The sequence below is a fragment of the Callorhinchus milii genome, unplaced genomic scaffold (assembly GCF_018977255.1).
Source record: "Callorhinchus milii isolate IMCB2004 unplaced genomic scaffold, IMCB_Cmil_1.0 Scaffold21, whole genome shotgun sequence".
Classification (NCBI taxonomy): Eukaryota; Metazoa; Chordata; class Chondrichthyes; order Chimaeriformes; family Callorhinchidae; genus Callorhinchus; species Callorhinchus milii.
The window spans coordinates 7,834,250-7,855,893 of NW_024704762.1; the positions used below are offsets into that span (position 1 = coordinate 7,834,250).

Sequence of the window (21,644 nt, forward strand, 5' to 3'; positions counted from 1 at the left end):
CGCAATTGGCTGCCACGTTTTCTCCCACAAAATACACAGTCATTGCACTTGCCAGTAGATTCTGTGAAGCGCTTTGAGACATCTCAAAGACATGATAAGGTGCTGTATCAAAGGCAAGGATCATTATAACAATGATTTTCATTTACATAGCAACCTTCACATGGAGTAACATCTCGGAGCACTTCAGAATGAAATACCTCCTGATGTCTGCCTTCAAATTGCCCCTAGCAATCCTGAACCTGTGGCTTACTGTTCTGCTGTCTTAGCATGTCAGGCTGAAATTAAGCTTGTCCTCTCCTCCTCTGCTCAATAATTCCCATGGTCGTTGTGAAGAGCCTGGAGCTTTGAATCCTACACAAAAGTAGCTATAAGAGTATTCAAGTCATTGATAGATCTTGGGGACTGAGATTGCAGCCACGCCATCTCCTATCCATCTCTCAGCGTGTAATGTACGGGCTGTTAATGTTGCGGTCGGTTTAAGTCACACAGTCGCACGCCAAAAACAAGCATTGGAGCGATCATTTTCACGAGTTCTGAATTAATGCAGTTGAAGCCCATTAATTAGGAGAGGCTAATATGATTAAATCATTGAGCCGAATGCATTCACGTAATTATTAGAGACCTGCACCAGGAGAGGAATCGATGGCCGAGGGGGGGAATAGATTCTGCCTTAAGCAAGGAGTCCCATTAGCCTCAGAGCGCGTCGAGTGTAATTGATTCTTATTTCACTTCAACCTGTATAAAAGTAGAACGTGCATTTCGTTCATCTCATTTTAATTGATTTTCTTCCCTTCACAGCCGCCTTTGAAACATTCCCTGAGCAGGCAGGCAGCAAGAACTTGCATTTTTCTAACTAACGCCTTATCACTGCGCTTTGCAACAATTACTGTCAAGTGCGGTCGGTGACTGTTTCTGCGTGCAATCAGGACACCGGTGTAAGGCTGCAAAGAACAGCTATGAGGTGAATGACCAATTTTAACTGGAGGGAGGGAGGGAGGGAGTGTTGCAAAGCTTCCCTGGTTCTATGTCTTCAGACTCGAAGCTCCATAGAACACTGCTCTCCATGTGAAATGGTCTATCCAACATAACAAGTTATAAGTGGCACAAGTGTGTTCCCCCAAACCTTCCCGGGCTCTGCCCCCACCCCCCCACTCCCTCCATTGCAACTAGAGAAAAGACACCAGCTATTTTTTATCCAGTTCTTATCTCTCTTTTCCACCCAGAGAGGAGAGAGTGTTCCTAGAGGTGTATGGAATGATCGATGGGAAAGACAGGACAGGGGAAAGGAATGAAACAACTTAAAATAAGGAGAATGTCTGTCACATCACCCGAAGACCGTGAAGAGGGCTGCCAAGAGATTGTGCACACTGTGGGGTGGGTGGGGGTGGGGGGGAAGAATATAGCATATAGAAGAATCTGAGCTCGGCTTTTCATCTGAAGGTTCCACGTGAAGATAAAAGGATGGATTTAAGATGGGGTAATGCTGACAGTGGAAGAAGACAGCAGATCACCACTAGTTCTGGAAAGTAGCACGAGCACAGACACACACGGGGTGGGAAAATGCAAAGGAATGGGACTAGAGTTGAGAGCCCCAGCGGGGGAGCTAACACTAGCGCAAACACAGTGACGCAATGTGCTGGAAATATTCCCTGGCTCTATGCTTTTGTGCTCGGAGCTCCACAGAAGGCAATAGGGCAAATAAGGCAGGAGAGGGCTGGAGGTGACCTTCGGAAATGGGTTCATTCTGCCCTTTGCAGAATTCACAGTTGATATGTTTCACTCCTGTCTTTCTATTTGCCAAATAGGAGTCACTGTTCGAGTTTCTTCTCAGCCCCACCTCAGATCACTGTCTCTCAGACCCTCTCCAACAGGAATGACCAAACAATCCTCTTTTTTTCTTAAATAAAATTTACAAAGTGATTTGCTGGCCTTTTCTTTCCTCCCCCCAAAAAAACACACAGGAGTAATTTATAATTAATGAAACCTACGGAGATGTCTCATGCGGAGCCATCTGTGTTTAATTTTCAGACAATTAGTCACATCTTATTAACTGGGAATGGATCTGTTATGGGCCCATCTGCCACCCTCCTCCTTGGTGACCTCTGGGGGGGCTGATAATAACGGGGAAACTAAAAGAGCTGCGTAACATTGTGTTGTATTCACGCGATAATGGTCAATTAGACAGATTTCTGTTAGGAAATAGTATCTGGGGATGCAGTATGTAGTATTAGATGCGACATGTCAAGCGACTGACAGGATGGTTGGTGGAAGGTGAACTGGATGGACCTCGGTCTTCCTTCGCTAAGCAAGTTCCTATGTTCCGAGCCTTATAGTGAAGGTATGTGAAGGTTGCTATGTGTAGGGAGGTGGGATTGGGGGTGGGAGGTTGACTGAAAGTACGAAAGCAGAGGCTGGGGTTGATGCAGGAGCTCAGGCTAAACCTGACACGTTGAAGTTTCAAACTCTCTCTGGCATCTCCTTTGAAACATTCCGAATCACGACCAAGTGAAGTAATCGTCGAGATGATGACGGCTCTGACTCCTTGCTCCGAGAGATCCAAGCCCGGGCAAAGAATTATTCTCCGAGCTGCCACCACCCACCCATGGCACGATGGCCTTTCAAGCTGCAGATTCCCAGCGTGTGATGTTATTTGATCTTTATGTACAACAGTTCAAATGCGCACCATTGTGGATCCAGTGAAGGACTGCAAAACAAGCAGCTTTCGGGCTCTGCGGCAATATTCTTTGTTGAATAAACCGTGCGTTTTGATTTTCTTCTTTGCCCAGTGTAAAATTTTCTTTTGATCGGATAGATATTTAATATCACAACTCCCTTAGAACTCGCAGAGGAGTGAATTACAACTGGTTTCTCACACGCTCTTCGAAAACGCGAGAGAGAATTGAGATGGTCTCTTTTTTTTATTATTAATGACAATAAATAATCCAATAGATTTGATATAGCTCCTCTCACATCAGGAGGATGTCTCAAAGCGCTTCACAGAATATACCGTAAAGTGCAGTGACTGTGTATTTGTAGGTGAACGTGGCAGATAATTTGCGCATAGCAGCATTCCACAAGCAGCCATGAAGCGAACGATTGATTGTATTTTGCACAGAAGAATAAAGAGAGAATAGTTTTCTAAATGATCAATATATACAAGCGAGAGAGAGAGAGAGAGAGAGAGACAGACTCCTAGCACAACCAAGAACTGGGACCTGGCTACATAAAATGGTTGTTGCAGCAAAGTTTAAAGGCGCCTGTTTTGCAAGACATGAATAAAGAGTGTAGACCATTGGCTTATTGCTGATCTTTTACATGCTCAGGACAAGGGGAGACTGAGTAGAGAGCAGGTTTCGAATTGTGCTTGCCTCGGTTCCCTGAAGGATTGGCTCACGTTACAGATATGGATTGCGACAAAAGAGAAATTTAGAAGTCAGCAAAATAAATTCTCATCTCTCTCCCGAGCCTTTCCGTATTATTTTTGGTAACGAAATGCTGAACCAGTCCTCGAAGGAGCTTTCCAGCTCTAACAATCTGTCTGGCGGATTTCACAGTGATTAACATGTGTACGGGATTGCGGGACCATTTGCAATATTATGATGCCAAACTGCTTAATCAATCTCCCCCAGGCCTGTCCAAAGAGGTTGCTAGGGCTCGAGCTATGTTTTACAAGACCCAGTAGCCATTATAAAGGGATTCTTAACACTGATTCGCATTAATTGGGCTTTGGTATTCGATTCACAAGGCTCTCAGAAGCTGTCCTTTTTGGATTTTGCAAGTTCAGCAGCTTAATGACACGAGCAGCTGGTAATTACAAGATTTTATAAACACATGTGTTCGCTCTTTTGATTAATACAAGCAATACGGGTAACGTGAAGTACTGCTGATCTGATGTGGAAGGTGTTCTGTGTAGATTATATGTCCATCTCCCATGTCATTCATACTAACTGTGATTTAATCACAACTTTGCCACCACTCTCACTGTCTCTGGGTCAGGATTGATTTCAAGCAACATGTCAGGACTTAAGTTCTGGGCTAACACACCCAATGCATAACTTGTGTAGGTGGTGGTGGTGGGGGGGGGGGGCTGGGGAGCGGAACACGCAGCAGGTCAGGCAGCATCCATGGAGAGAGGAAAATTAGTTAACGGTTCAGGTCTATGACCTTTCGCTAGAACTGAGGTGGTGACCTCCTTCGGAAACAATCTGAGGTCCTGTCTGCTTCTCCGCGTGGATACACAATACAATACAATGTTAAATAATCCAGGCCAGTCAGGTTTCCCAGTGTCAGAGCCAGTGATAAATCAGTCACTGTAAGTGGGATTTAGTCGATGCTGTGTTAGACGGTTGCGGCTCTGGCCTACAATCTCTACTGAACTTGAAGGCAATCACCTGTTAAGCACTTTAAGACAGTGTAGGCTGTAAAAAAAAGGAAGAGCGAAGGGTGGAGTAATATTGGATCTATCCCAAACAAGTTACTGTGGTGTACTTTCTTTTGAAGAAATAAGCTCCTGTGTGGGAGCAGAGAACTGATGGACAGAGGAACGCGTTGGAAAGTACAGTAAATTGTAGAATAGAGTGGGGAGAAGTGAAATGTGCCTTTGGATTGCTTCACTGGGTGTTACACTTCAACATGAAACCTACACACTGTATCGGTGTTCAATATACCTGCCTCTGCCCAGAGGGCAGTGAAATATGCTGAGAGAGAGATTGAATTTCACCGTCCACGTCTCTCAGCCACGATGGATTGTTTTATGGTGTTACCAAAGATTGGTATCATGTAGAGAGAGAGGACTGTAAGAAAGAGTGTGATTTAAAACAATTCCTTCTCCATTATTGGATTTATCAGACCATAAAGAAAATCTCTAGGATAAATAATAATAATAATCCTTGCATTTGACATAGCGCCTTATCACGTCTTCGACACGTCTCAAAGCACTTCACAGAATATACTGTAAAGTGAATTGGCTGTATATTTTGTGGGCAAAACATGGCAGCCAATTGCGCACAGCAGCGTCCCACGAACAGTCGTGGATTAAGTGACCAAAGAATGACGCGATTTCACACAGCAAACAACAACAACTTGCATTGATATAGCTCTCTACACACGGGGTAGTGTCCCAGACCCCTATCCCTTCCCCTGAACACATACACACACACACGCCTCTCTCTAAACAACAACCACTACAATAACAACAACTTGCATTTACATAGCGCCCTACACATGGGGTAGCATCCCGGAGCGCTTCACTAAATAAATCATTGATATAAAAGGGTTGATTGATCGCTCACCTGGCATTGAGAAGAGTTGCTCCTCTGAGTGGGTGCTGGTGGGTAGAACCTCAGAGGTTGGCATGAAGGTCCAGACAGCAACTTTGGTGTCTGCGGGAGATGTGGCCAGGCCTCCACCCGCTTGGTCCTCTGCTGCCCCAGAGGCATCCGTGAATTCTATCAGTGACAGCCCCATTATCTCAGACGCTATGGGTGCCTCATCAGCTGGTGTGGGCGAGATCACATCCTCTGCGCTGTCTCCAGTCCCTGTTGTTGTCGGGTTGGCTCGGACATCGACACCCCCACCCTTGTCCCACGGAGTGAAGAATGGAACGGATGTGAAGCTTTGAAGAGCTTCCCTCGGGGACGAATCTTCGCTGGTCCTCCAATGACTTCCTCTCTCAGCACATCCGCGGCTACCGTTGCCCCTGGTGTTGCCAGCCCGGCGCCCACCTCTTTGCCCGTGATCGCTGCCTCGGGCTCTCCAGTGACTGCCAAAGGTGTTGCCGAAGCTTGTGGTCCTCTGGTCTCCCCAGTTTCAAGCTGGGGTTCCTCTACAGTAGATTCCTCGCGTGGTGAATCTACTCCAACCGTGTGCAAGTCACTTCCACTTTTGTTTCCTCCTCCCTCCCCTGTCACCGCTATTTTAATGTCGTTCGGATCAGTCACCTGCGGGGAGCTGGCTCCTAACTCAATGTAGGTACCTGCGGACACGGTGCTCCCTGAGGACAGGGTCTCCGGGGCTGAATAGTCGCCGTGAGCCACGGCTGTGGTTTCCTTTTGATCCTCCAGATTCTCCTGGTCTATTGACGAGAACATCTCTGTCACTGACGAATTCTGCTCCTGCTCCATATTGACCAATTCCGTCTTCGTTGCTCGTGCGGTGCTAACACCACCATCAATTGAGGTCGTTGGTTCCTGTGTGTGTGAGAATGTACCAGCCTCCTGTGTCTCCATTGGGTTCCCTGTAGAAGATTGAAGCCAGCCTGCACTGTTTGTACCAATTGATGCTGGCGGATTGCCTTTCCCTTCCTCAAGGCGATCCATCTCTACTCCTGCTGTTGTGAGTCGCTGTGGCTGTTCTGTCACGCTCTCTGTTGCTAGAACGTGGTCAGGATGGGTGCTGGGTGCCGTATAACCTTCCAAATAACCATCAACAGTCCCCGCAGTCCCTTGAAGCCCACCGCTGAGTTGCTGAATAGGCACTGAAGTGGTTGCAGCCTGGCTCCACTCGTGATCTCCAGTCGTGGGTGCCGAGAGCGTAGCCAGCCCAGAGTTCCCGCTTGCAAAAAGGTCTTGAAAAGTGGCTTCTTCCTCACCACTGCCGACTGCGTTAGTGGCATCAGAGAAGGAGCTCGCTGCCTCGACACCTGGGCTTGTGTGGGAGTTGGAGCTGTATTGGGGGTGAGACAACAGCTCTGGGATTCCTGAGCTCTGAACTTTCATCTCAGTCTGAGATCCAACCTGTTCCCTTGCTCTTGTAGCGGTTTCAGCTCTCGACTGCTCCTGGTTTGACTCCTCGCTCTTGCCCACTAACGGAATATCGGTTCCCTTCACTGGCGATGGTGGTGAGGCTCCACGCTGCTCTCCCGACACATTGCCGCTCGCTGGCTGGGAATTATCCTTCTGCCCGAACCTTCGCAAAACAGGAATCTTTATTCCCAAGCGTCTGTAGACTCCAGTTGGCTTTGTCGAGGTAGAAACCTCCTCTGCCTTCTCTTTCACAGTCATATCCCTTGAAGCCTTGAGGCTGGGTTTTACCTGAGTGGAAGGCTCAGTCCTCGGACTTGTCGTGCTGACTGCAACCTTGCCCCCCAGTCCCATTCCTTCCACTCCAGGACCCTCTCGACCACTCCCCAGCGAGGCTCCTGTCTCCTCTCTCCCACTGTCGCCTTGCGGTCTGGCTTCTGCTGAGGTTCCTTCTCCCTCTGAGCCCACCCACAGACCAACATTTGCCCTCTTGGCTTTTGTCCCTTCTAGCTTGAGGCTGCCAAGCGAGGAGCTCGCCTCCTTCTGACCTACATGGTCGGGTGTTGGTGGGTGTCCGCTGTCCACAGCTGCAGTGTGATCTGTAGGAAGGTGACACACACATATTATCAAATGTTACCACTTGAGGCTTCTGTCCAGTTCCTCTCTGCTCCTCTCCTGAAGACACACACTCATGTTAGAGTTTGGTTCACATCAACATACAACGTTATAATGCAGAGACATCGACCCAACTACTCCATGGTTTGTCCTCCGTCGCTCATATTCCCCTCCCTCAATGCAGCGTTCCCCCAGCACTGAATTTGAGTGTCAGTTTAGACGACATGACTGTCCCATTTCCAACATGGGCCTTTGCTCTTTGCAGGACGTCGCTGTGTGCATAGTGACTACCACGATTGTTTGCAAAAACAGTCAATATTAAAAATATTAATCCTTGCATTTCATATAGCACCTTATCAAGTCTTCGAGACATCTCAAAGAGCTTCACAGAGGCGTGTGGAGTAAGGAAACTTGCCCAACGTTTTGCCCTGCCTGGGAATCACGCTCAGGTCCTCCTATTTGCGAGGCGAGTGCTCTAACCACTAAACTACAGGACTCCACAATACAATAAGTCACAGACTGCAAAGCATACTAGGTGCCAATCCGAGTGAGAATTCTTCCTCTGCCAAAGTTAACTTCACATCAACACAGAATTTATTTTCTAGGTTAATTGGTCTCATTTCCCTTTAAGTTCATTCACACTTAGTATTCAACTGGGTAGCCTGACAATACTCAGGAGAAGCCGGCACAGATCTTGATGTTCCCAAGTACACGATATGTTTGAAGTTAATTAACTCCCTTAAGGCTTCCCTGTACTGTAGCCACTTGTAATTCATGTAAACTAAAACTTGAGGGAATGTTTCCAAAGCTCCGACTGACACCTCCCACCCCCACCCCCAAAAGTAGTGTGGGTTCCTTAAATCCAAATTGCATTGCAACATTTGTTTTCTCTCTCTGCTCATCTCCATGGGGGGACATTTCCAATCTTTCAACACCCATTATTGGGCCAGCATTGAGGTTTAGAACCAAAGGCCAGTGTTTGAGGGAGCTTTGGCCACTTTGAGGGTACTTTTGGGATGGGCAGTTGAGGTCAAGGCTGAATAATGGGAGGACAACCAGTGGATGTAATACAATGCTATGTAATACAATGTTACCTTTCTTATAACACATCAGGTCATGGACCCGGACACTATGTGGCGTCAAAGCATGATATTCCCATTGCAAGGAGGTTAGGTTTTGTGCCTTGAAACTAGCAGGCTGGGTTGTAAGGAATTAATTCCCTCTACCAAGTCAAAGTTATAAAGTGCTTATTTTTAGCCTCAACCATAACAGGCCTAAGGGGCTTCCTCAACTTGCTTCTGGTCAGTCACACCCTATTGAACATAATAATAATTTGATATAGCGCCTTAGCACGTCTTCGAGACGTCTCAAAGTGCTTCACAGAATACACCGTAAAGTGAATTGATTTGTCTAGTTTGCGGGTGCAGCACGTCCAAGAACATGAATAATCCCCAGGCTCAAACACCACGAAAAGGGGAGGCTGTTGTTGTCTAGTCATTACCAATCTCCCTATAAATTATTATTATTATTAAATGCTCAGGCTGGGGGAGGAAGCCCCTTAGGCCTGTTTTACTTGAGGCTAAAAATAAACACTTTATAACTTTTACTTAGTGTAAGGTCCTCAGTTTGAGGGGAGAAGAGCGTGATAGAATTTCAGATACCGGTGCTTTTTCAGCCCTAAATACAACAAGCCAGCAGTATGTAATCCCAGTTGCTGTAGATCTCCAGTGCCCAAAATAATGCTTCTTTAATCTTTTTTCTCCTCAGCGAAAAAACCCACAGACAATTAATTATTGAGCGTACGCTTTCATTCTCATAATTGAAGATTAAACTATTTCTCTTTGAACAGTAAATGTCTTAATTTGTTAAACATGAAGGCAGAATGAGGGAGCGACAAGCAAAGGGGTTGTCCTGTTCAAGATACAGACTGTGAAAGGGAGAAAGGCAAATTTATTAATGATAGTATCACATCCCCTTTTTTATTTTTTGGCAGCGTAATTTATCACTATTCTCTTCCTGTGTTTTTTTTAAAGTTATAGTTGCAGTTTGATCTTTGATCCCATTACACATGATTTACTGGGGCTTTTTTGCAGCTTCAACTTGTATGATTGAGTTTTGTGAGAGTTGGAAATCATAGAGCGAGGTGTTTAAATCAGTAATCTGTAAGATTGGGTTTAATTTAAGAGATGTTCAGAAAGAAATAACAGCCATTGACATCTGACATTACCAACCATAAAGTGCTCTTCATTCCATAACTACTTTCATTTCCCTGTTTCAATGAATTTTCCCTTCCCCCTTCCCTCCTTTACACTCTCAAGCAGTCTGTGGATACTGATCGGAAAATTGGAACATTTTTCCTGCTTTTCCAATTCCCTGAGCAACAACAAATTACATTTACACAGCGCCTTTCACATCGGGAGGACATCCCAAAGCATTGGACAGTCAAGGATTTGGACCCGAACTGGGGGTTGGGATCAGGAAAGGGTGGAGGGCAGGAAGGGTAGAATGGTGACCGAAGGCACAGTCGAAGAGGAATCTCTTGAGACGGATCTTGAAGGAGGCAAGGGAGAGGGTCAGACGATTGGGAATGGAGAAGTAATAGGAATGGATGTAGCTCCATACGTCACAGGAACTCGTGAGAGAGAGGTGTGGTGAAGAAGGCTGTTTGCCCTTTCGTCTGCCCACTCTATTAAACACATCACTGCATCGTGACATCTTTTTTAACACAAAGGAATCCCATTGTCCTGACCTTCCTGGTAACCAATTCCAGGTGTAATCTGAGCTGTTGATGATGTCCCGTAGCAATCAAACCACTGTATAACAGAATGATTGACATGAAAATTGCTTACCTGGAGGAGTCACTCTCTTATTTTCTGTCCCAGCGAAGGACGTTGACGTATACAGTGGTGCTTGAGTTCCTCTGGCTGGATTTTGATGCGTAACATCTGTCGGAGCTTTGAGACTAGCATCAGGCTCGACCAGGGGCTGTTGGCCAAAGGGGACTTCAGTGATGGTCTCTGGAACGATCTGTCTGGTGAGCTGATTTTCTAAGTGCCCCCAGTCATTGTCTGGGGATTTGTCCTTACTCTCATCTAGGGGGTCCAACAAAGGCAAATCATTGGACTCGTCAATAACCATGATACCTAATCTTGCCTCTTTTGTTGGGGAACTCCTGGATATAGGCAAGAGATTCAAAGCGTCCCGGTTAGTGGGGGAAGCGGACTTTAAGATATCCAAGACTTCCATGGGGCTCACAGAGACGCTCTCTTCTCCTGCGTTTTGCACTCGTTGAGACTCTGGATCTTCTGCTTCTGTCCGCCAGTCATTCTTTTCTTTCGAAATGAGTTCGCCCACTACAATTTTGTTATCGTGAAGAGCAGAGCTTGCTTGGCTCTGGGAGCTGACAGGACCCGCGAGTTTCCCCCGCCCCTCCTCCTCCTTGGACATTTTGCTTGGCCTCTCATCTCCGCCAACGGTCACTGCTCCTGGGGTTGAGATAGAAAGCTGATCTCGGTAAGCGTCGAGACCACTCCCTTCGGGTTCCTTTGTCAGGTCTGCGTCTAGTACACTCTGGGTCAGACTGCTACCAGCGCCTGAGGAGATGACATTTGTGCTGGATGTTGAGTTGTGTTCCTCGATGACAACAGATGGAGTCTCAAGGCGAGTTAGATTCTGGTGTTCCGGATCAGAGATGTTGGTTCCTAGATGTAGATACATTTCAACAACCTGTGTCCCATTTGTACCATTAGATGGAGTCTCGCCCCATTCTGCCACTGTTAACCTCCCCACTGTGATGGGTTCCCCATCACCTTCTTGTCCCTTAGAGTGTTCTAACGGTTCCTGTTTTGTCTTATGTTCCACTTGGCCCTGCACAGATCTCCCTGAGGCTTCGGAATCCATCGCGTGTTTGCTTGGCCATTCGCCATTGACAGCTAGCATTTGGAAAGAAGGAAAGAATAGGATTTAATTCTGCCAAGTCAGAATATATTAGCAACATCACCAATTGATGGTTGACTGTGCTGGTGTGATGGTCCTCAATTTGGTGTGGTGGTGGTGGGGGAGAAGGGCCTGGAGCCAGGCAAGGTAACAAAGTACCTGTGAAACCTATTACCAGGTGCAATGAGAGACGCTAACACCTGGTAAGATTAACTTTCACATCAGGTTCAATGACTCAAAACACTTCACGGGATATACCGTCAAATGTAGCGACAGAGTATTTTTTAAGCCAGTTTGCTTACGCATTGTAACATCGCACAAACAGTCAATGAGAGATTTCCCATTTTTTTCTGGGGAGGAATGTTGGCCGGGACACTGGGAGAAACTCTTCTGTTAAGTATGTATTTAACAGTACATATTGAAATCACTAAATAAAATTACTGTTAAATATGTATTAGCAGTAATTTCATTTTCCTGATTTCAACATATACTGAAAAAGAATGCCTGAGGCGAGGAATTTTGAACCTCAGGAGTAAATCTTTGAAGCATTATGTTAATGGATGCTGTTTACATGGCTTTCCCACTGCTATATTTTCTGTCCCACATATTTATTATAATGCACAATGACGTATGGATAACGTTTTTTTTGGCCGCTGTGCTTCAATTAAACACTTCAAAGTCTTTGTCATCAAAACTGCCATCATTTATAATAGAGCTCGCCTCTGGCTACGAAAGTCTGGCTTTGATTAAACATTTTACTGGCAGATTGATGGTGAGTTTCCTTGTTAGAAGCTTGTCCAACGCTTCCAAGGTTTGCTCAGAAATACTCAAACGCCGGCTTGCTTGCAAATCGCAATCTCTATCCTCTATTTTCAACTCCTGCGCTACTCTTTAGATACCAGCCTGGCTCAGTTCATAGCACTCTCGTAGGAACATAGGAACAGGAGGATGCCATTCAGCCCCTCGAGCCTGTTCTGCCTTTCTATGAGATCAAATGCGAGGATTGCTATTAGTATAATCCGTTAATTTGCTTGTAGCAAGGTGGACATCTTAAAGTGCTTCGTAAGATATGCTGTAAGGTGTAGTGACTGTATTTTGTGGGCAAGCCTTATTGGCGCTGTATCATGTATCAATGTTAGAGGTGCTGACGGCATGTGGACCAGGTGGAGCTCTTACCCTCATAGCAGTAGGCGTCATATTTGGAGGCCGGGTCCGGGAAGCCAGTCCGGTTTGGCATCTGATAGATCGTTCTCACTCCCGGGATGTCTCCGCCACAGTTCCTCCTGGGCACGTTGATGGGATAGCGGGCGCTCCCGTCTGCCAACCAGCCGGCGTCGCACTGGTCAAAGCCTTTCCTCCAAGCCAAGTAGAGCTGCCCAGTGGTCGCCAACTCCGCATTCTGGGCTTGACACCGGCCCTCGGCCTCCGTCAGGTTCAGCTTCCCCGGAGCTGTCACGTGGAATACTTTACCTGCCAGAACATAGACAAACAGAGCCACGGAGCACAGTTGTTACATCCAGGTACCAGCAACGAAGCATAATGCTTCACTCAATTCACTTAACACACAAGCACACAAGAATCCGCACATTAGCTTTCAAAAGGGAACTATATAAATGCCTTCACAAAGGGCAGGTAAACGGGACGGCAAGAATTGCTCTTGAAGACACAATGGACTTCTTCTGTGCCGTGAATTTCTATGGTTCTAAGGCAGAACCATAGAAACCGCCTTAGAAACCGTGACTTGCCTTTGTGGTCCTTGATGTAGCAGTAGACGTCATATAATTCCCCAGGGTCTCGTTCTCCGTAGCTCCTGATGCCAGGAAGTTGGGATTTATCACCATAGCAACCGGGTCTCGGCAATCTGATTGGGTATCTGTACAATGACAAGGGCAACTTTTGTTGGCGACCATTCACGAAACTGTACATCTGAGAGAACTTAGCAATGGACCAAGAGGGAAGAGGTTTGAAGGCATCGTTTGGAAGAGTCTTTGGGAGTTAGAGGGGGAGCGAGCGGTTTCAGCTGAGATTCCCAAAGGAGAGTGATGCAGAGAAGTTCTTAAGCATGAAAGGATTTTGGGAGGTGATTGAGTCTGTGACAAACTTAAGGGGGAAATAAAATCAACTCCCAACAAAGAGGGGTGATGCTGGAAGAAAACCACAATTATCTGTAAATTGTTTGTCTCCCTAGAGGCTCCGAGCTATAGGAACTGCAACATTTCAGTTTACTTTTACAGGTCCAACAAAGTTGGTTCCTGGATTCATGTAAATGTAGAAACTTGCAGTGTAGTTTGCCTTAGATTTACAACAGCTCTTTACGCAAAGGGGAGAGAATTAGAATGGGGTTTACCATTGAAACTGTCTCAATCTGCAAGTCACTTTGATTTGCACTCAGCCTGTTCCAGATTTATACCATTAATATCATATCATCAGCTGCCCTGTACTTAGCCTTAATTGAGAAAATGTGAGGAAGGGCGGCTGGCAAAGCTGTTTAGTCTTTAATTAAAGAGATTCAGGTGTTATTTAAAGGCAATAACTGTGATGCATCTTTTGAAAATGTGTCTCAATTGCATTCCAAAGTGCTTTTATCTGTGAAATTGGCAATGGATCCCATTCCTGGAAAAGTATATAACCTTGTATTAATTTTAGAGACACTTTAGCACTTTTTTTTTGGAAAAGTCTGTATCTTTTTCTCAGTGAGATTGATGCCAGGTTCTCAGATCTTTGATAACTCCACTCTCCACCCCATTACTCTAAGAGAGACACAATCGCGGAGTCAGTGATTTTTCCACGTTTAGTGATTTTGTTACATTAATTAAATAGTCGGCGTATTAGTTTTGAATGCGTGTCAGCCTGGCTCAGTTGCTGACACTCTCTCATCCTGGTCGGAAGCTTGTGGGTTGAAATCCCCACTAAGTCTTGGGCTAAAGTCCCAACTAAATCTTGGGCTAAAATCCCAACCGATGTCCGAGGTCAGTGATGGGGGAAGCATTGTGTTGTCAGAGGTGCCATCCTTCAGGTGAGGCATTAGCATGGGACCTCTTTGGACTGTTAGGGGGATTTCACTTATGCAGCATTTTACCTCCACAACAGTCACTACACGTCAAAGAAACAACAACAACAACTTGCATTTACACAGCGTCCTTCACACGGGCTAGCTTCGCGGAGCTAACCCGAAACTCATCAGGCAAAGAGCGTGGAGACCTTTTGAACGTGGATTACAGTGGGGGCCACGGGTTGTTGGGTCAAACGTTTCTGAATTTCCCATTTTCACAGTCGTTTAGGAATAATTAATAAAACATTCGTTGCGGCGGCTGGGAGGAAAATGGGAAATGGATTGCCATATGTGGAGCTGGGAATTGACTTCTCAGGACAAGGACCGGAGGCTTAGCTCTCCAGACACAGCCCGAGTTAATTAAAATCATTTCTTATAAAGCTCATTCCCCCGCGAAGGAGGTCCTTTTGTCACGGCTGCTTTCAACATACAATCTTTCTCTTTTTCTCCGTCTCTCTGTCCAACTCAGTCGTGCATATGTGTGTGTGTCTCTCTCTCTGTCTCAACTGCTCCCTTTCTCTCCTTCTATCTCCCTTCATCTCTCTATCACTGTCTACCTCTCTCTCCCCCATCTATATCTTTTGTGTGTACGTCTCTCTCTCTCTCTCTGTCTTCCTCTCGCTCCGTCTACCATTCTGCATCTGACTCCTTTGTGTGTCCGTCTTTCTCTCTCTCTCTCTCTCTCTCTGTGTCTCACATTTCCTATATGATTTCTGTTGCCCTGGAAATGAAGCAGAATGGCATTGTGAGTCTCCTCTCACTGAGCTCAGCCCCTCCGACAACGCAGAGCCTAAGCTGCCAACACAGCGGTGATGCCTGAATAGATCGCTGGCAATGCTACAGCATCCGATTTGGCGCGGGCCTGAGGAAGCTGGAAGCTTCTCTTCCACAGAACACACAGAGCGAAAATTAATTGGCTGGCTGGCACGACTTGCTCTCAGAAAGTGGGAACAGAAGGGGCTGTGGCGAAGAGACAAGAATGACGAGACTGAGCTAGCACATTTGAAAGCCACCGTGTGATCAGGGACAGTGGTAACCGGTCCTTAGGAATGTGCAAGATCAGGACAAACCCTCACAGCCTGTCACTAGCAATCCCTCCTTCCTGAAATTGCCCACACTCTCCGCCCCAACTGCCTCCCCGAGCAACCTGCTCCATCTGGGGAAAATCTGTGTGGGGAGAGCAACGTTCATCAGCAGAGAAAGGGATACGGCGAGAACAGAGAGAGAAAGAGAACTGAAATGCAGAGCGAGGGAGCAAAAAAGAAAGACTAGAAAAGCAACGAGTGAGAAAATGAAATAATAATAATCCTTGTATTTGACATAGCGCCTTATCACGTCGTTGAGACCTCTCAAAGCCCTTCGCAGAATATACTGTAACGTGGATCGACTTTATATTTTGTGGGTGAAATAGAAGGGAATGAAAACGGACAAGAGAAAAAGAGGGAGAGAGAAACAAGAGAGGAGAGAGAGACCGAGACAGAAACAGAGATGGGCTGATTCTGAGCGGAAAACAAAAAACATCCCCTGCAAGATCGTGACACATGATGAACCAATTCAAACCCAGACTGAAAATAGCCGTTTATTACCGGGTGAAGAATCCCGGGGACTCACTTGTTCTGTGTTTGATTAAATAAAATAGTCAGTAAAATGTTCACTTTTAATTGTAGTGGAACCTCTGCCATTCATCTTAATAATAATTATTATAATAATCCTTGCATTTGATCACGTCGTTGAGACGTCTCAAGGCGCTTCACAGAATATACTGTGAAGTGCATTGACTGTGCATTTTGTGGGCGAAACGCGGCAGCCAATTGCGTACAGCAGCGTCCCACAAACAGTGGTGGATTGAGTGACCAAATCATTTTTTTTCTTTCCCGAAGAGGTAGAAACAATGAGGTGTAATTTACAGGATTCCTCGCTGCTGAGCCGGGGTGGGGGGGGAGTTCCGTGCAGGAATCCCATTGCTTGCGGGTGGGGTTCCGTGACGCACTCCCTGTTACACAAGGGCACCCCGCTTCTTATCGAGGAATGCCACTAGGAAAATACCGCAAGTTAGACGAGCTGGTGAGTCATTGCTCTGGCCAGAGAAGAAGAGGCTTCAGGCCAGACAATGACCTGCTCGGAGCCTCACATCAGCCTCACATCACCAGGAACATAGTGAACGCGTGGCCTCCAGTCATTGACCTGGAGTGTGTGTGTGTGCTTCGCCTTGTTAAATTTGCCACTTAATACAAACTTGGCATCTACATTAGTGCAATGCGGGTGGCTGGTTTACAGGGACTATAATAACTTCAGTGCTTGGGGGAATGTGGTAGATTTTAATGTCAAGTTGTGTGGTTTGGAAGGGATTCAAATGGAGCGTGATGTGTGTATGTGAACATGTGCTTGTGACCGCCTGTCTGTGGGTGAACATGCGCATGCGTACGTGTGTGAACATGTGTGTTCTGCCCGGCTGTGCCTGACTGTTGCATGTGTGTGTGGGTGTGTGTGAGTGCACTCACGTGTCACTGTATACGGAACGTGTCTATGTGTGTGTGTGTCATTCAAACTACGACTGTGCGCAATTGGCTGCCGTGTTTCGTCCACAAAATACGGTCAATCCATTTCACAATATATCCTATAAAGCGCTTTCAGACGTCTCAACGGCGCTATATCAAACGCACGGATTATTATTATCATTTTGTGTGTGTGTCTATCTGTGCGTGAACGTTCTTGTATAGGGCTCAACGCTCACCTCACGGTTCCGTCAGAAAGCCAGCCGGCATCGCAGTTGTCAAAGCCGTCGTGGAAGGCAGCAAGCAGTTGTGCGGGGGAGGCCATTCTGGCTGAGTTCAGGGCGCAAGCTCGCTGGGCTGCCTGGAAGCTCAGCGAGTACCTGCTGCTCCCATTGCGGTAATGGAAGATGGCACCTAGCGAGAGAGAGAGAGAGAGAGAGAAAGTCAGTAAGTCAGCTTTGTTCGAAAAATGCTTTGTGTCCGAATTAACCCTGGCTCTGCAATGCTGAAACGTGCTAAAGGCAACTGATCTGTTTGTCCGTCACTCTGCTGAGAACGCACTGCCAAGGCTCTCACAATGTATCACTGGGGTGAGGTACTGATGGACAACGATGGAGATGTCCTTCAGTGAAAAGTTATAACGTATAAGCCTTGCATTTGATACAGCGCCTTATCACGTCTTCGAGACATCTTAAAGCGCTTCACAGAATATACTGTAAAGTGAGTTGGCTGTGTATTTTGTGGGCGGAACACGCGCACAGCAGCGTCCCACAAACAGTTGTGGATTGAGTGACCAAATTATTATTTTGTTTTAAAAAGGAATTTTTTTAAGTAAAGGAGGACAGGGATCAAACACCTTCAGGGGAGGAAAGAAAATTGCTCTCTTCCTCAGATTTGGGTGTCTGAAGCACGTGGAAACCCATCGCTGAGCTCAAGGGTAATCAAACCAGACTTAAAGAGTTCCATGACTGTGTTTATATGCCACACGAGAGCCCCATCCCCCAATACCCCTCTATTCCCTTCCCCCTTCTGTAGGCATCAAGCTTCCCCCTAAGCACATTGATGCTTTTTGCTTCCAGCACAATTTGGGACAGTTAGTTCCACATCCTCACCCCAACCTGCGTAAAAAAAAGTTCCCCTTAAACGCCTTAAAAATGAGATGAATTGATCGGCGATCATCACCTCACTGCTGACGCAAACAGCAGTCGTCTTTCCTGAACAAAAAAAACAGCCACCGGGCTTGACAGTAATTATTTTTGAAGCGCTTTGAAACATTTCAGCACGAGATAAAGGAGAGTTATATAAAGGCAAGTTCCTTCCTGCTTTCTTTCTTGACTTTGTCTACCAAGGACGCAGACTGCATTGACAATATGCAGCTATTGGCCAGTACAGAGCCTGCTCAATCCCCCCCTGCCCCAGCATTACAATATATATTGTAAATAACAACAGGCACCAGGGAGCAATTGGAAGCTGTATTGCAATTCCAAGGCTCAGGTGATGGTTATTAAGTACTCTGGCTCTGAGGGGTGGGTTGTCACTTGCTCAGATCGAACACACACAATTTATATAAATGTGGGCTTCTGTGATGCTGAGTGGGTTTCAGTGTTGCTGGTTGCCACAGCTACCGCTAAGCTCAATGGTAAAGTCTCTCTGTGGCTGTTGGCCACAACCTTTGAGTAAATAGTCAGAAAGCCAAGGGTCTGAGCGTGGTTTAGCCTCAGAGCTGGAGCCAGTAAGAGTTTGAATTGAGAGTAATGTCCTCCCCCTCTTCTGAAGGCAACAGGACTTCGGTTTAACGTCTCATCCGAAGGACAGAGCCTCCGACAATGTAGTGCTCTTCCCCCTCCAGCACCACACTGGAATCTCAGACTAGATTATCAGTTCAGAGCCCCGATGTGGGAGCTTGTCCCCTCAAGCTTTCTGACTCAGAGGCGAGAGTGCTACCTTCCCACTGAGCCAGGCTGACAACTCAAACAAACACTGATTTCAATGCCTATTTTCGGCCAGTGAGATTGGAAACCAGTGAGGAAGCAGCTTTGGACTCATCCCTTCGGATAAAAACATTGCCATTTAGGGTCCACGCTTTTTCCCAGTGGGAATAGGGCAATATCGATGTTACTGTATCTATTGCCTCTGCTTGAAGGAATTATGAAGCTGACTTGCTGACTATTGTCATTACATATTCAATAGACTCACGAATTATGCACCACCATTTTGGTCATCTTCCTCCTGAAATTTTACATCACGTACTCACCGGTGACCTCCAGAGGAACCGTATCACGTTCATCGTTGATGCCCACCACCACTTCACAGCGGTAGATCCCAGAGTCGCTTGTCTGGAGAGCTGCGAGTTGCAGACTTGCGTTGTAGTGGTTGGCCGCGTAGCCCGGTAAGATGGCTCGGCCCTGGTAAACCGGGTTCAGCTTCACCGTGTTGTTCTTTGCCACCAGCACCGGGATCTCCTTCCTCTTCCCGCCCTCCAGCATGACCTTGGTCCACTTGATGCGGGGAGGGTCTGGGAGGCCGGAGGGGTCGATGGCTGAGGTGGGCAGCACAGAGAACACGCAGGGCAGGAGGGTGGTCTCTGCCAGCCCACCGAGGACCTTCTGATGTTGGACCTTTTTGATGTTCACTATCTTCCCATGGCTGGCACCTGGAGAGTCAAAGAGGTCATCAAAGTCTCAGACCAGTTGCCCAGACGTCCTTTATTAGGAAATACTCTACTTTCTCTGATACGAAATTTCAATTCCTTCCATGCCCTCGCCCCACCCTATCTCTGAGACCTCCTCCAACCCTACTGCCCCTCAGTGGTGCCATTTGAAGCACTTTGAAGCATTGAAACGCTTTGAGACATCTCAAACACATGATAAGGTGAGATATCAAATGCAAGGATTATTATTATTATTTGGTTCGTGAACACTAGCCTGTTTCAAGTCCTGTGCCCAACCGACACCACAATCAGTGGGAGAGCTTTCTGCCAACCTGCCTCCAACCTGAAGTTCCTCCACCCTCTCCCCCCCACCCTCCCGCCACAGACACACACCTTTACATTAAGACCTAGCTTTTCATCTGCACTGTTGGTCAACCAGAGGCTAAACAAGGAGAATTTTTTTTACCCACAGAGTTGTTACGATCTGGAATGCACTGCCTTAAAGGGTAATGGAAGCAGATTTGATAGTAGCTTTCAAAAGGGATTTGAATAGTTACTTGAAAAGGAAAAAATTGCAGGGCTCTAGGGAAAGAGTGGGGAAGTAGGACTAATTGGACAGCTCTTTCAAAGAGCCACCACAGGCACGATGGGCCGAATGGCTTCCCTTCTATTCTGTAAGATTCCGTGATTCTATGAAAAGACTTGATGTGCTGGATGAGGACATCTACCTGTCTCCGCCAGAGCCTCACTGGACGCCCAGGCCAGATACAGGAGCCCGAAATGAAGAGCCACATTTGACATTCTTAACCTGCAACAAAGAAAAGAGAGAGAAGTGAATCCTCCGGAGATAAAAAGGGAGCTCTCCAAAGAAATGCCCATCTCCTCGATGATGCATCTATCGCTCAGTTGCCTTCCTCTCTCTCCTCTCTCGAACAGCATTGACTGAGTTACCAGATATCCTCCTGGTGATAAATATTTCAGAGCCAGCGAGAGGCAGGTAATGAGACTTTCACCTGCGGAGATCAACATAAAACAAGTTTTGCTTCTTTTCTTTTTTTTAAAAAAACAGCCGAGCTCAGAGCAAATCTCTGATTGAATTTGAAATTTCATTGCGCGTCTCGGGCACTTACATTTACAGTGATAAAATACGGCGTTAGATCCGTAAAATCGTTTCATATCTCTCACAAGCCTTGGGTCCATTTCATTAAGAGTTGCTGAAATTTTCATTTCTGTTAACCTTCAACATTTTTCCTTGTGGACCTGAATCGTGATCAATGGACTTATTTTTCAGATTTTTTTTAGATATCGAGGAACTAGGTGAGTCAGTCAGGCAGAGTTGAGCTGTCTCTGTGCTGCTCTACCCTGGTGCCATCAACCTCACGACAGTGCCCCCTACGGCGCTAGACATACATTTTTGTCCTGGCCAACAATCCCCCCCCAAATCAAATTGATCATTCGCTTTGCAGATGTTTATCAGACACTGTGTGCAAACAGGATGCGGAGCTCACCCACAAATACACAGTCACCACACACCACATGTGAAGCACTTTGAGATGTCCTCCCGTGAAAGCCACTGGACCAAATGCAAGGATTATTATTCATTATTACTATTATTATTTCTATTCTCCGCTGGAAATCTTGTTCTAGGCCTCCAAACTAAGATTGGATTTCACCAACCAATTCTGTGCATTCTAACATGTTCAGCTCAAATGGTCTCGTGGGCTAAGACCAGGTGGAACTTTAGGACTTCAGGTGGAGGTGTATCATCTGAGGCTTGTGAAGGAAATGACTTGTGGAAATCTTATTAGTATCATCCTCCGCACCCCTCTGTTCCTCAACCCTCCCCCATCCATCTTAAAACCGAGGCAATTTCACATCACGTAGGAGTGGAATATGAAGGTCAGCACTTTGTGTGTTTGTATTAATCAAGAATTAAAAGTGTGAACAGCACAAAGTAACCCAGAGCCCTTTGGCAAAGCACAAACCAGCTCTCTGGGTTAGGAATCAAAATTGATTGAAATTCAGAGAATAGAGAGCGCGAGAGAGAAAGAGCGAATCATGGGGTATCACGGGGAATGTACTTAATATTCATAGCACTGACTCACAGACTTACCGGTTCACGTAATACAATGCTTCGGGCAGCGCTGAATTACAAA

General features: G+C 46.4%; 1 protein-coding gene across 1 annotated transcript in view; it reads right to left on the reverse strand.

The window, feature by feature from the left end:
• Positions 1–21,644, reverse strand: part of ncanb (neurocan b) — a 45,157-nt gene that overhangs the window by 8,644 nt on the left and 14,869 nt on the right. Inside the window, 8 exon segments of the mRNA XM_007898800.2 lie at positions 5,292–5,513; positions 5,516–7,339; positions 10,205–11,287; positions 12,468–12,761; positions 13,037–13,164; positions 17,078–17,252; positions 19,093–19,491; positions 20,217–20,296. Coding sequence (XP_007896991.2) covers positions 5,292–5,513; positions 5,516–7,339; positions 10,205–11,287; positions 12,468–12,761; positions 13,037–13,164; positions 17,078–17,252; positions 19,093–19,491; positions 20,217–20,289 — 4,198 coding nt within the window. The 5' untranslated portion in view covers positions 20,290–20,296.